Below are 12,690 nucleotides of genomic sequence, written 5' to 3'. Positions count from 1 at the left end.
AAGTAAACAATGCCAACAAAATTCGATAAATTCTTAATAAATAGAGGAAGAGGAAGATTCGATTGCATTATTGAATGTACAAATACCACCCATGTTTCTATATTTAGCCAATTTTTCACGGCTTACTTATGTTCAAACACTTTGATTAATATTCAATACAATGCACTAAAATTGTTTTAACCAACACAATATTGATTGAATTATTGTGGCATAGTGTATCAAATACGTGCTGTATGTTGCGTATTTACACTGCACATTGGGCAGAAACGACTACTTTTAGGGCAAAAAACTTATTACATTTTAGGGATACTTCCATTATTAATTGTATCTTATGGTGGAAACTATTTCGCTTATATATCATATATTGATATTTAATGCTTTTTATTTCATTATATTGGGGAATTAAACCTTCAAGAAGTGCTTCTTTGGTAATATGACTTAGTATATAGTATATTTTGTTCGACTCTTATTATTATAAACTATTATGACGAAAATATAAAATTAATTAGCTTGCCAGAAAATCGTCATTTCATCCCACTGTGCGCGGCATCTGCATCTGCATCCTTCAGTTTCTATCTCCGGCTGGCCAGAGTTGAACGCACAATTGCGGTGGCCAGTCGGCTTGCCACTCACTTACTCCCGCACACAGGCAGTAATGATGATACTGATGCACTTGAACTTCGCTGGCAAACTGGCAGAAAAATGATAAATTGTTTACTTCATTCCTAAACTTACAGTATAAAATAAATCAAATATTAATATGTTAAAGGTGATAATTTGTAAATAAAGTCCACAGTAATAAATGGCTTCATCTATTTGAGTAAATACACTTCTCTCAGTGTTACTGTGCTGCCAGCAGATGCTGCCCCCTGAATGTTGCAGATGGAGTTGCAGCAGCAGCAGCAGCAGCTGCAGTTGTTGCTGCGATTGTTTCTGCAGCTGTGCGCCTAATGAGTAGGGGCGGCCATGCGGCACGTAGCATCCATCGGTGGCAACATCGGGCAAATAATCAGCATATGTCCGCCGGAAGTGCACCTGCCCATTAACTCCCCAACTTCCCCGCCTTCCCTGACCCAACGCCACTACCCAGTGCCGAAAAATGAAGAAAAAGTCGCAGGACTATGTTGGTGCGTGCGAGAAATTAAAAAAAATATATTAGCAGAAATTACACTAATGAGCTATAATTCATTAAATTAGCAACTTTATGCATACTTATATTAGTTAATAATTAAGTGGTCAACACTTCAGCAAATATCGAGACAGTGATAGTCAGCCAGTTCTAAGACCACAGCCCCAAAATGCCAGGTGACAGTCCCCTTCGGGCCAAAGTTCACATGTCCTCTGCAAGTGAGTGAAGCGAAAAAAATGGAAAGCCAAGATGGCACACGCACACGCACAGCGCTGTGTGTGCGTATCTGTGGGAGTGTGTGTAAATACGTCAACAATTTTGTGCAAAGAAGGATTTCAATTTCCTTTAAGCGGAAGCGCGCTGTCAGTTTCGCATTTTGCGCCACAAATCATCAACTCTATCTGGCCCTCTGTCCCTGTGTCCCTCTGTCCCCGGCCATGGACTCTCCAGCAGATACCATGCCATATAGATTGCAACAACACTGCACTTTCGGAAGGGCCGCCGGGATGGACTGGGAGCTGGGCACTGGGAGCTGGGGGCGTGGCTGGAGCAACAGCTACACATCATCCATCCATCCATCTAACAATAAGCGTCCAGCAACAGCTACTACTTCAGGCCAAGAAGCGGAGGAACGGAGCGAAGCCATCCATCTAGTCAGCCATCAGTCAGTTCAGTTCGGGGCAGTTTTTGCATCGCAAGTGGGGCCACACTGCCCGGAAATGTGGGTGCATTCTTCGGAGAATTCCTACTATTTTTTTTAATAACGTTCTTTAGTAACCTTCACGTTTGTAAATTCCAAATTATTATTACTTTTATTCTAAAGTGCAGCTCAATTGCGTAGAAGGCACATTCAGCTGATGCAGCTGATTACTCGAGAATCACCCATAGTATTTTGAATGAAAGAACACGAGTGTGAATATTTCCCAGTGTAGTTCTGTTTGCACTGGCCTTCGTCTAAGGGGGCGGGGCAGGGCGGCAGGGCGGTAGGCGGACCAGGGCCGGGTGAATTTATAGCAAAATGTCAACAGTTGCCGCGTAAATATGTAAAATTGTTTGTAAATAGCAATTTCGTTTTTGAGCCCGCCACGTCGTCGATGCCGAAAAGCAAACGATGTGCGATGTGCGATGTGCGTCAATCGATGTGGAGGAGAGCAAACTTAATTTACCTTCAATTATGCGAGAGGTGTTAGATGAATTTATAGGGCTTGTTGACTGCTGGCTGCTGGCGGAAGTCAAGCGCACGTTATTGGCTTCGATTCGAGTGTTTATCCAGGCACAATTAACTAACTTATTTTCGCTCATCAATGCAACAATGCATTTCAAGGTATACGAGTATGTAGGTATGTTGGTACAACGGGGCGTATACGTGTTCTCAAGCGCGTTGCTCATACGCAGCGGTGCCATAACTGCATGCAGGTCATTGAACTTTTTTAAAAAATAAGACTCCGCTTGGGCAATAAATGGAGTTTATTAGGTTTGGCGTCAAGGATGTACGGCATTCAGGGCGAGTGGAATGGACATGGCCGGCTGGACCATCCGCTCACTATCCATTTCCAAGAGCGACGCCTGCCCAATGGCGACGTCCATCGGCTGCCAGTGATGGAAGCTTTCGATCCTCGAGGTCAATGGAAAGGTGCTGCACACGGTGGTCAGGCTGGAGTTTCTGTTCAAGTCCTCGATGTGCTCCTCCAGCTCGAAGTCCTCGCCGCGCTGCTTACTCACATCCTGCGGCTGCAACTGCTGCTGGACATCCATTGTGGTCGAATGATTTGAATTTTACTGGAATTTTTATCCAATAATCATGCCCGATCGGAGTTCGAAAGTAAACTGGAATTTCCCTGCCGTTTATTGACAACTAATGCTAATGGAAAAACTGAAAACTGACTCCTTTTCGGCACAAGTCTACAATATTGGGCTATCCCACTTTATGTTTACCTAGTTTCGTAATCAGTTGACGAGTAATTTACCTTTCAGAGCCATAATTTGATAGTTTTAATACCGATATAGGTAAGCTCTCTCATAAGAGAGCACTTTAAAGTTCTTTACATTTTTCCAATGGAAGGGAATCTGGAGAAGAAAGGCGCAAACTGCGTAAGGGGAGGCTGCAGCACCAAATCGCATTTGCATGCGGCTGACCATGAAGGAACCGCCTCCAGCTTTCCCTCGACTTCCCTAATTTCCGTCCCCCTGTTCGCCCCCTGTCAACTGCCAAATGCCACGCCCACTGACTAAACCGCCCCGCCCCCGGGTCAGCAACCTTGATGGCTGGCAGTGCGTTAATTGATTGTTCGGTTGGCCCATCATTATCGGCAGAGGGAAGTCCACTCGACTTTGGAGCTGGCACATATGCCAGGACGCAGGACGAAGGACGCAGAGCGCAGGACGCAGGACGAAGGAACACAGACGGTTAAGGCTGACCAGTGGTCATGCTGATGACGCTGATGGACGGCAGTCGGTGGGTTAAGGGAGTGACATGGGAAAAGGCCAAAACAAGCAGTGTTGACAAGAAAATTGCTTCGATTTGGGAAACCCAACAGTGGGTTTTTGGCATAAACCAAACGTAACGCATTATTTTTAAAATTCCAAGCAGAAAATGTATTTTAATACCTTTTCCTATTTCCGTTGATGTGCGATTCTTCATAAAATTTGATTCTTTGTAAAGTATAAGCGAATACTTACAGCTAAATGGTGTTAATTTTTAATTCAAGGCATTTAATCTATTCGGCATATAAGATGTGTTTGGACAATTAGCTAAGCAAAACTATGATTGCTCTGATTAAAAAGTGCTTCGGATTCAATAGAAAAAAGGATCTAAAATGGAAATGAATTTCGGTTTCTGTTTTTTTGGGCACTCGCAGCGCACTTGTACATGCCCGCAAATGATTCGATTTTATCGATACTTCGATACCGCTTCGCTTTCCCTTTTGCGACAGAGAGGGGTGCCGGGAGTGACAGGGAGAGATAGATGTGGTATCGGCATTGATTGTCCGTCCGGTTCATTGCAATCGCTGCAATTTAAGCTGGCAAACTTTTTGGCTCACTTCGCTCCACTTCCTGCGCTCCTTTCGCCCTTTTCGTCCTTTTCGCCCTTTTTGTTTTTGGCCTACATAGAACACGGATATGAAACGCCGACTCTATCTATCGCTCCATCTCTCTTGCCCTCTTGGCCACACTTGGAGAAATAAGCGTGCAATAGTGGGATACATTTCTGTGACCCAAAACGTTTTCTTAGGACAAACATTATTTATCTGGAGGGGCAAGAATACAACAGTTAGATTATATCAAATGAATCTTAAATGCCGCTAACAATCCAATTTAGGTACTGATATTTATCCATGCTTTCCATTGTTTTCTACTAGATTATTAATTCCACACTTAAATATAAAAGGCATACATTGCCGACATTTGTCTTAAAACACACTTATTGCAAGTGTTTCTATGGCCGTCTCGCTTTAACCAAAGCAGCCATCTCTGTCTCACCGCAGGGGAACTTTTTTAATACGCAACACGAGTGACCCGCTTGCGGACAATTGGAATTGTAACTTTTGATTAAATTCGTTGCAATGGCAACCGGGTGAAAAATCGAAGGGAACGCTTGTGAAGCGGGAACGGGTAGAACGGGTAGAATGGGTGGTATGGGTGGCATAGGTGGCAAGGTGGCATAGGGGTGGACCGGGTAAAAATAGGGGTGTACCGGAAGAAGAACCGGGAACGCTTGTGTTCAAGGCGAGCCAAAGGATAAACTTTTTGCGCTGGTTTTTCAATTGCATTTGATTACCTTGTTGCGTGGGCGGACACTCCGCGTGTTGCCCTCTCTCTCTCTCCCTCTGTCTCTCTGTCTCTTTCCCACCGTTCACCTTCATCTCTTTCGTTCGCCTTCGTACCTCTCTTTCTTTTCAATAAACTCAGATCCGTAACGCCCACTTTCGAGAGTTGTTTGGCCCCCACTTGCGAAATCAATTCGAAAACTATGCGAGCCCATGGTAAATATCCCTTATCCATCCCTTATTATTTCCATTCCCATTTCCATTTTTATTATTATGATATTTATACGTAGTACATCTATCTAGCGCTCAATGTTTGCCCGGCACACTGGCAGAAAACATAGAAATTCTATAAAACCAATTTCGCACGATATGCGATATTATGTGTATATAGTGTGTGCCGTATTCCGCTCTGATCCATGCAAACATACAAATGGACACGGACACAGATGCAAATATTTGCATTGAAAATGCACAAAACACCCACACTCGAGGTCAACAAAATAGTGATATATATATAACTGATCGAAATAATTGTTGTACATTAAAAAATGAAGACTCCTGTAACTTGCCCAGTTGATATGATGCATTTAATATTTCTTTGTATCCTTAGAACTCGAAAACGTCTTTATCCAATGTATTGAGCACCGGCGTAGGCCCACTCCTAGATAGAAAGGAACATTTTGTTTTTGCATTGGCCTCAAGCTAAACAAATATGTTTTTCAAAATTACAACAAAGAAACGAAATAACAATTGTTGATGCACCATAACAAACAGTTCAAGGAGGAAAAGGCAAGGGTCAAATAAATACATTTCGCATTTAAGTGCACATTGAAATTATTTAAATCAAAATATAGCGATGGCTTAACATGAAAGCTAGTACTTAATTTTGCATTGAGAATTGTTGCGCACCTATTGTCAGTATATTCCATGTTTAACACACTTTGTTATAATCCCAAAAGTCTCATCATTTTTTTTTGACTTTCCTGCTGCTCAGCTCGGCATTTTCCATTTGTTTTTTGATCAATTAATATTGGAATTTATGGGGAATTATTTCTTACAAAACATAGCCAGTGGCCGATGAGAGAGAGAGGTGAGTGAAAGGGATGCTCAGGAGAGTTTGATGGACAATGAGGGGAAGATAATAAAAAGAATTCTCATAAATTTTATGTTGCATCGAAAATCAAAAATCTAGTAAGACTTTACCTCTGTCCAATGTGTGTGAGGAAAATATTTACTCTGAAGGAGTTTCAACCTCCTTTTTGTTGCCCCGCCTTCCCTCGCTCCCATCGCCTGTTTCACTTTGTGCTTACTTTTTGCAATTAGGCGAAAAATTCAAATTCAAATCAATAGACAAGGAAAACTTTTGCTGCAGCACGTCGTCACAGCAGAGGGGCATATGGAATACATATAGGGTTGCAGGACCAAGAAGGACTCAAACCAAACCACACCAGACCAGGCCAATTGGCCAATGCCAGCGGCTCCGTACGTGTTCGGCCAAAATAATGCCGGTACACGTCAAGAAAATGGGTTGAATAAATTATGGATCGTTGCTGTGCTTTCGCAGTTCATTTCATACGTTTCATAATCCAACTATTCTTCAGCATCACAAAGCATCACGTAATAAGCTTCCTTGAATTATTACTAGCAGGATAAAAAACATACTAATAAACAGTTATACTGAAACACTGATTAGTGATGAAAGCTAAACATTTAGGGAATCGATATTCAAACACTCTATAAGTATTACAGTCTTTTTCTTGCTAATCAATTCATTATCCATGCACTAAATACCTTTTTGTGAGTTCCAATGGCTGGTTGTATATTTAAAGTGTACTGTTCCGTTTAAGGATCCGGGTCCTCGGCCTGCGAATATTTGGGGGTACATGTGGGGGTATGGGCATTCTCCCCAAGGAGCCGCTGCAACAAGCGAAGATGCTGAAAGGACAGGCAGGATCTGGAGCTGATTCCGAGGACTGGGGCTGACGTTGGGGCTAATGTGATTTCGTACGTTCAATTTGTGAATTGCCTGGAACACACGTACAGTGGCGGAGGACTCGGGGGGTTTCGGAGCTTCAGGGATCGGGGGTCCTGGGACAACGCCATATGCATAACTACGTGGCATGTGCATTTTGCTGGCTTTTCTTTTCTTCTCTCCATCTTTGTTCCTTTTTTTTTTCGGCGGCAGCTTGCTCATTGTCGTGCAACAATTTAACATACAACGTGGGGCAAGCTACTCTGATACTCGACTTGGCAAATACCCAGTGAGTTATTAAAAAAAGCGTTATAACTGCTGGAAATGTGTCTTTTTTTGCATGCATCCTGACTGCAAAATGAATTTTATGACTGTACATATCTTATATACATATGTATATAGCTAACACAACTTAAATTAATTGTTGGCACTTGGGCAAAGTTATCCTTAAAAATAAAGAAGGTGGTGAGGCAGAAATTGTACCAAAAGATACGCCTCAAATTTGTCCAGGGTGTCAGGATGAGCGAACTGTGCGGGAATAATGCTGTCAGCAACATGATTACCTACAGCGAACGGAGGAGTGGCAAGATCCGGGGGCGAAAGAGAGGCTAGACGGATGACTCGGCCTGCAATCTGCAGTTGAATGCAATTCGTGGCGAGGAGTTCAGTTGGAGTTCTCAGCTCCCAGCTCCCAGTTCTCAGTTGCCAGTTCGGAAATCGCATTCCGATGCCAGCTGGAGTTGGGCTGCATTAAATGTAAGGCACTGTGCCAGACACACACATTGCTGCAAGAGCTGAAAGAGCTGAAAGAGACGACAGTATACATAGGTGGAGATAGAGAAAGAGAAAGAGACGGGACGATGGGCCACGGACTGCGGCAGAGACATTTTGCATTAAAATTAAGGCAAATTTATAATGAGCCAAAATTGTCGTTGCGATGCAATCGCCGCAATATATAATAAATGGCGCATATAGGATCGCACATACATATGGTATATCTGGATGTGTGTATATATCAGCATATATGAGTGTATGCATATGAAATATATGTGTGCCTGGACGTGACTCCTGACTCCTGACTCATGACTCCTGTCTTCTGTCTCCTGTCTCCGCATCCTGGCTGGTTTCCTTGTCCTGCTCCCGAGCCCATTATTGGGGTAATTTATAATTTGTTCATTTAAATGATTACAACGGCAGGGGGCAAGCAGGCCACGTATGTGGTAGTGTATGCACTTGCAACTATAAAAATGTAGTGTCCTCTTTTATTGCCGCCAAGGAAATGGTTTGCTTAAAGTTATATTATAGATATTTTACTCAAATCGCATTTATTATTGGATTGTAAATGGTTGTTTGAAGATTTTACTTTTATTTCTTGTAAGTCAGTCTTACCAAAGTTATCAAGTGAATTTCAGGACGCTATTCCAACTGCCAAACGATATTGAATAGTTCCTATTATAATCCGTTTTTGCTGAAAGAGATATAGTTAGTTGTTGTTTGTTTTGATTTATAAAAGTCAAGGAAAATAAGGCTTAGCAGGATAGAACGGACTCTAAATTACTTAAAATAATTGCATATTTGAACTGCATTTATCTGCCTTTGCTGGAAAATTGCTATTTTTGCCAGGAGTGCAAGACATCTAAACTTTGGGGAGCATAGGAAAAGCCCACATCGTGTGCATAGCGAAAATGACATTCTCGGCTACATGAAAGAAAATGGAAGTTAATGTCTTGGGGGAATGCAAGATTTTACTGGAAAATAAGCACGTGTTTTTTTCGTTTTTTTTTTTTGTTTTAAGGAATGCAACCATTTGTGGCACCTGGTCATTAGGGAGCATGTGTGTGCGCATCCGACTGACACAACTGAAATTTAAAGTGCAACATCAATCACTGGTGCAAACGGGGACAAGACTTCTTCTTTTCTCGCCTTTTGGCAAGGAGCATTTATGCGTTGGCTAGGCCCAGAATATACATATATCCTGGCTTCCTGTTGCTCAACACTTCAGACTTCAGATGATCCCCCCGCAAAAGTCCCAACTCGAATTGTAATGACGCAACAATTTAAAGTTTGTCGTTGATGCTGCAAAACTCGGTGCTAATGGCGTCAGCGTCAACGTCTCTCAACTCATCTTTGAGCCCCCCTCTCTCCGCAGCCCCTGGCCCATGTCGTGCTCAGGAACCAGGACCCAATCCTGTCGTCCTGATCCTGTCCTGCCATCTTGTTTTTGTTGTTGTTGATGACGGCGATTATTTGCGCCATGAACACATGGAAGCAGCTGCAAAAGGTGGCGTCCTGCATCCTGTAATCCTCCTCCATTGACGTCCGCATTTTTAACCCACACCCCCTCACCTTCCCCCTCCCCCAGCTGCATCATGGTTCCAACCTTCGGCCAGGTTGTCCAGGCGGAAAGACACTGCTATACTTTCAAATGTCCTTCGATATAATTCTTCACTATATACTTTAAGTCGAATGAAAAGGATAAGATAAAATTCTATTACGTTTTAACACTCAAATTCGATTATTTCTCTAAGCCAAATGACTAAATTATCAATGTCCAAAGTTCAAACGATACAATTCCTACGTTCAAACGACAGTTTCCCTGTCAATCGCGATAAGAATCAGTTTAATTGCTAGTTTCTCTCAGTGGATTAGCGACTCCGTGTGCAGCAATTCAAACTTTAAGCTGTCGACGAGGCAAAGTCGAGCACTGCAATTGCAGACAGTGCGAGCGGAAAAGAGAGGGAGAAGGACAGAAAGAGACAGATAGAGCCAGACACTTGGCAATACAAATTGAAATACTTCTTCCTCAGCTTCTTGTACATCTATACATATACCTATAGCTATACCTATACCTATATCTATCTCCGTCTCTTTCGCAGTGAGTTTGACTGTTGCTCTGCAGGATGTATTAATATAAATGAATTATTCGGATGAAGCAGTATACGGTAGTGGTCCCCTCGTCTCTCTGATAGATATTATGATGGATACGCCTTAACGATGCTGACGACGACGACGGCGACAGGATGAGGGGGAGGAGGAAGGATGGAGAGCGAAGGATGCGGAAGGACGATGCAGTTTGTCTCCAAAAAGTTGGCCAAACTTTATGACCACACAGAAAGAGGGCGCATTATGGCCACGAAACCTCAAACCTGACATTCGCAACACAGTCTGAAAGTCAGCTAAGAGTACATGAAGAAATCACTGGAGGCCTGCGTCAGGATCTGGTAATTGAAATGAGCAATGGCATACATATGTACATATGTATGTATGTACATAGGTGTGTAGGTGGCACTGACCGATGGCCAACTGTACTAGTTTTTAGTTGGTCACAAACCAAGTACAAAGCTCATGGGCACACATCCTGACCCGGAAATTATCGTCATACCGTTCGAATTTCCATGCCCCCCGTTCGAGTTTTCGGTGTTGCACCCGATTTTGGGATTGTGGCCATGGCCCCGGGGCGGTAGCTGCATTTAAGACAAGTATATTTATACGAATGTGCGGCCCCGGGACACACAACGCACACAGCTTAGCACACGAGTGGCACACGAGGATCTGCGTCCCAGGATCTGCGTCCACTGCTGCTGTGGTCGAAACTTATTGTCGTCGCATGGCACATTGAGAACGCGCCCGGGGCAAGTTCGCCCGTCCAGTGCACTGGCAGCTAATGATATAATGAGCTAATCAATACAATTAATTAGCATTATCTGCATCTTGAACGCAGCTGTGGCAAAGGGCAAGCGGCGACGTGGAGTGGAGTGGAGTGCAATTGGAATGCAGTAGAACTGAGCGAGGTGACCCCAAAAATTCCGCAACCGAATCCCAATTTGACTGACTACTTGAACGGCCGAGCCACGGGTAACTTTATACCCGAAAGCACACTCGCAGAAATGACGCAGATTGTGAAGGTGCTCAGAAGTATGCTACGATATCCTGTTTAAATCCTTTGTCCAAGACCACATTCACTAAGTAAGAGCGAATGAAATGACCTTAAATGAGATCTATAAAAAAACAAAAATGTAGTTGAAAATCAGTGGTTTGTGGTGCTACAAAAAGTTAGTAATTTATTGAGACTTCAACCTTAACTAGTTATCAAAATCATTCAAAAATGTGGCTAACACCTGCTTTAAAGGTATATGAAAACCATTACACTCCACAGCACCACAAGCTTTTCATGTAAATATGGGTAAAGTAAAGTAAATTTTTCGGCTCCTTCCACATTTTGTTCTTGGTGTAGAGGAGGCAGGGGTGCATAAGAAGGGGTCACACGGGGCACCTTCTGGGGTTGGGGGTTGGTGGTTGGGGGGTGGAGGTTCCATTCCGTACTCCGGTTCCTGTGGTGCCCGCTGCTGCGTAAAAAGTGGGCTAAATGTCGTTGGCAGTCGACTGGCAGCACAGCTGGGATCTCCTCCCAATCCCATTCTCATTCCCATTCCCATTCCCATTCTCGTTCCCATTCTCGTTCCCATTCTCAGTCTCAATCCCAAACCCAAGGCAACTTGAGCGCCGTGAAGCGCTCAACGAAATGGTCCAATTGCCGGGCAAGTGGACCAAAAGTGCCGACGTCGCCTGTTGGATCTGTGTCTACTTTCTGTCTCCCACTTGCCCCTTTGCTCGGACCACCCACCCACCATTGCCGACTTTATATATTCAGCTTCCATATCCGGCTCGTTCACACCTTGGCTTTGGTCCTCTACTTAAACTTAAGCTGTGAAGGATTTATAGCAAGTACAGCCACTGTTCATCCACGATATAAGCATACGATTAACTCTCCGTTTTTGTGATGAGTTGATTGCAAGTAAACCAAACATCACCTAATTACGCTCAGTGTTATCAAGCTGATGTATTTCAAGCTGTAAACTTTGTAATTGACACACGTTTCGTCCATGGCAGTGCAACATTTTTCACATTTTAATAAGCTAAATTTTCATTTGTCCTTCGGTGTTCGAAAGTCATATGGAAAACAACCCGATCAATGGCGAGAAGTCCCTAAGCCCCCAAACAATTTACGCACATTTGCCAATTAATTATGGCACGAAATTTGATTTCGCTTTGCAATTAGAATGCAATTCCATTTTTATCAACGGATATGCGAACCACGATAATTTATGATGGAAAAACAATTAAATTTATTCAACCCAAATGTGCTGTAATGAACGTGGGCACAGCCAAACGAGCTATATCGTTGGATAGTTAGTTGTATATATTATTGATAACAATAACAAATAACTTAAGCAGCTTTTTGCGGTTGCAATTCCGCAATTGGGGCTTTTTGTTAAATGTTCCTTTTTTTTTTTGTTTTTTTTTTGGTTTTTGTATATTCGGGAGGAGTTGCACAAATATGTAAGCATAATGTAACTACAATGCATGGGAGCGAGACAATACAAAATGGCTGGGCCAAAAATTCTAAACAAAATTGTGGCCACTAACCGAAATTGCATTTGCTGCACTCCACCATTCGCCACTCTCTGCTCTCCATTCTCCATTTTCCACTTTCCACCCATTTTCCGGGTCCGCTTTTATTGTTGCATGTCATAAATGATGCTGCTAAAGAGTCAAAAATAATCCGCTTTTGTGTGCATATCACAATCAAATGCTAACCACCAAAACGCACGGCTATACGACACACTCCCCCCACAATAAAAAAATGCAGAAAATAAAAAAGGACGAAATAAGAGCTGAAGTAACAAATCCTCACAGTTGGCTTATCTGCGACAGCGAGGATGATAGTTTAGGGATGGCTCCCAAAGGATTCTGAATGCGATAGCTCTGCTGAAGTCGCATCAAGTGAAATCTACTCGTAGACCTGAGAAATCAGGCTAAAT

The 12,690-nt window shown here is 43.0% G+C and overlaps 2 protein-coding genes across 2 annotated transcripts; both read right to left on the bottom strand.

Moving 5' to 3' along the window:
- Positions 1-1,939: 1,939 nt before the first annotated feature.
- Positions 1,940-2,978, bottom strand: LOC122624548. The gene has a single exon (XM_043804184.1). The coding sequence runs from the start codon at positions 2,882-2,884 to the stop codon at positions 2,612-2,614; it is 273 nt and encodes a 90-aa protein (XP_043660119.1). The 5' UTR covers positions 2,885-2,978; the 3' UTR covers positions 1,940-2,611.
- A 5,947-nt stretch (positions 2,979-8,925) lies between these two features.
- On the bottom strand, positions 8,926-9,193 carry LOC122624969. The gene is given in 2 exon segments (XM_043804777.1): positions 8,926-9,031; positions 9,033-9,193. Coding segments are annotated over 2 exon segments (267 nt in total).
- Positions 9,194-12,690: the final 3,497 nt, after the last annotated feature.

Source organism: Drosophila teissieri, chromosome X (genome assembly GCF_016746235.2).
Source record: "Drosophila teissieri strain GT53w chromosome X, Prin_Dtei_1.1, whole genome shotgun sequence".
Classification (NCBI taxonomy): domain Eukaryota; kingdom Metazoa; phylum Arthropoda; class Insecta; order Diptera; family Drosophilidae; genus Drosophila; species Drosophila teissieri.
This window is presented reverse-complemented; position numbering and strand designations above follow the sequence as displayed.

What these genes read in the sequence shown, in the direction of transcription:
- LOC122624548 (XM_043804184.1), bottom strand. Translation starts at nt 2,884, where the DNA reads ATGGATGTCCAGCAGCAGTTGCAGCCGCAGGATGTGAGTAAGCAGCGC.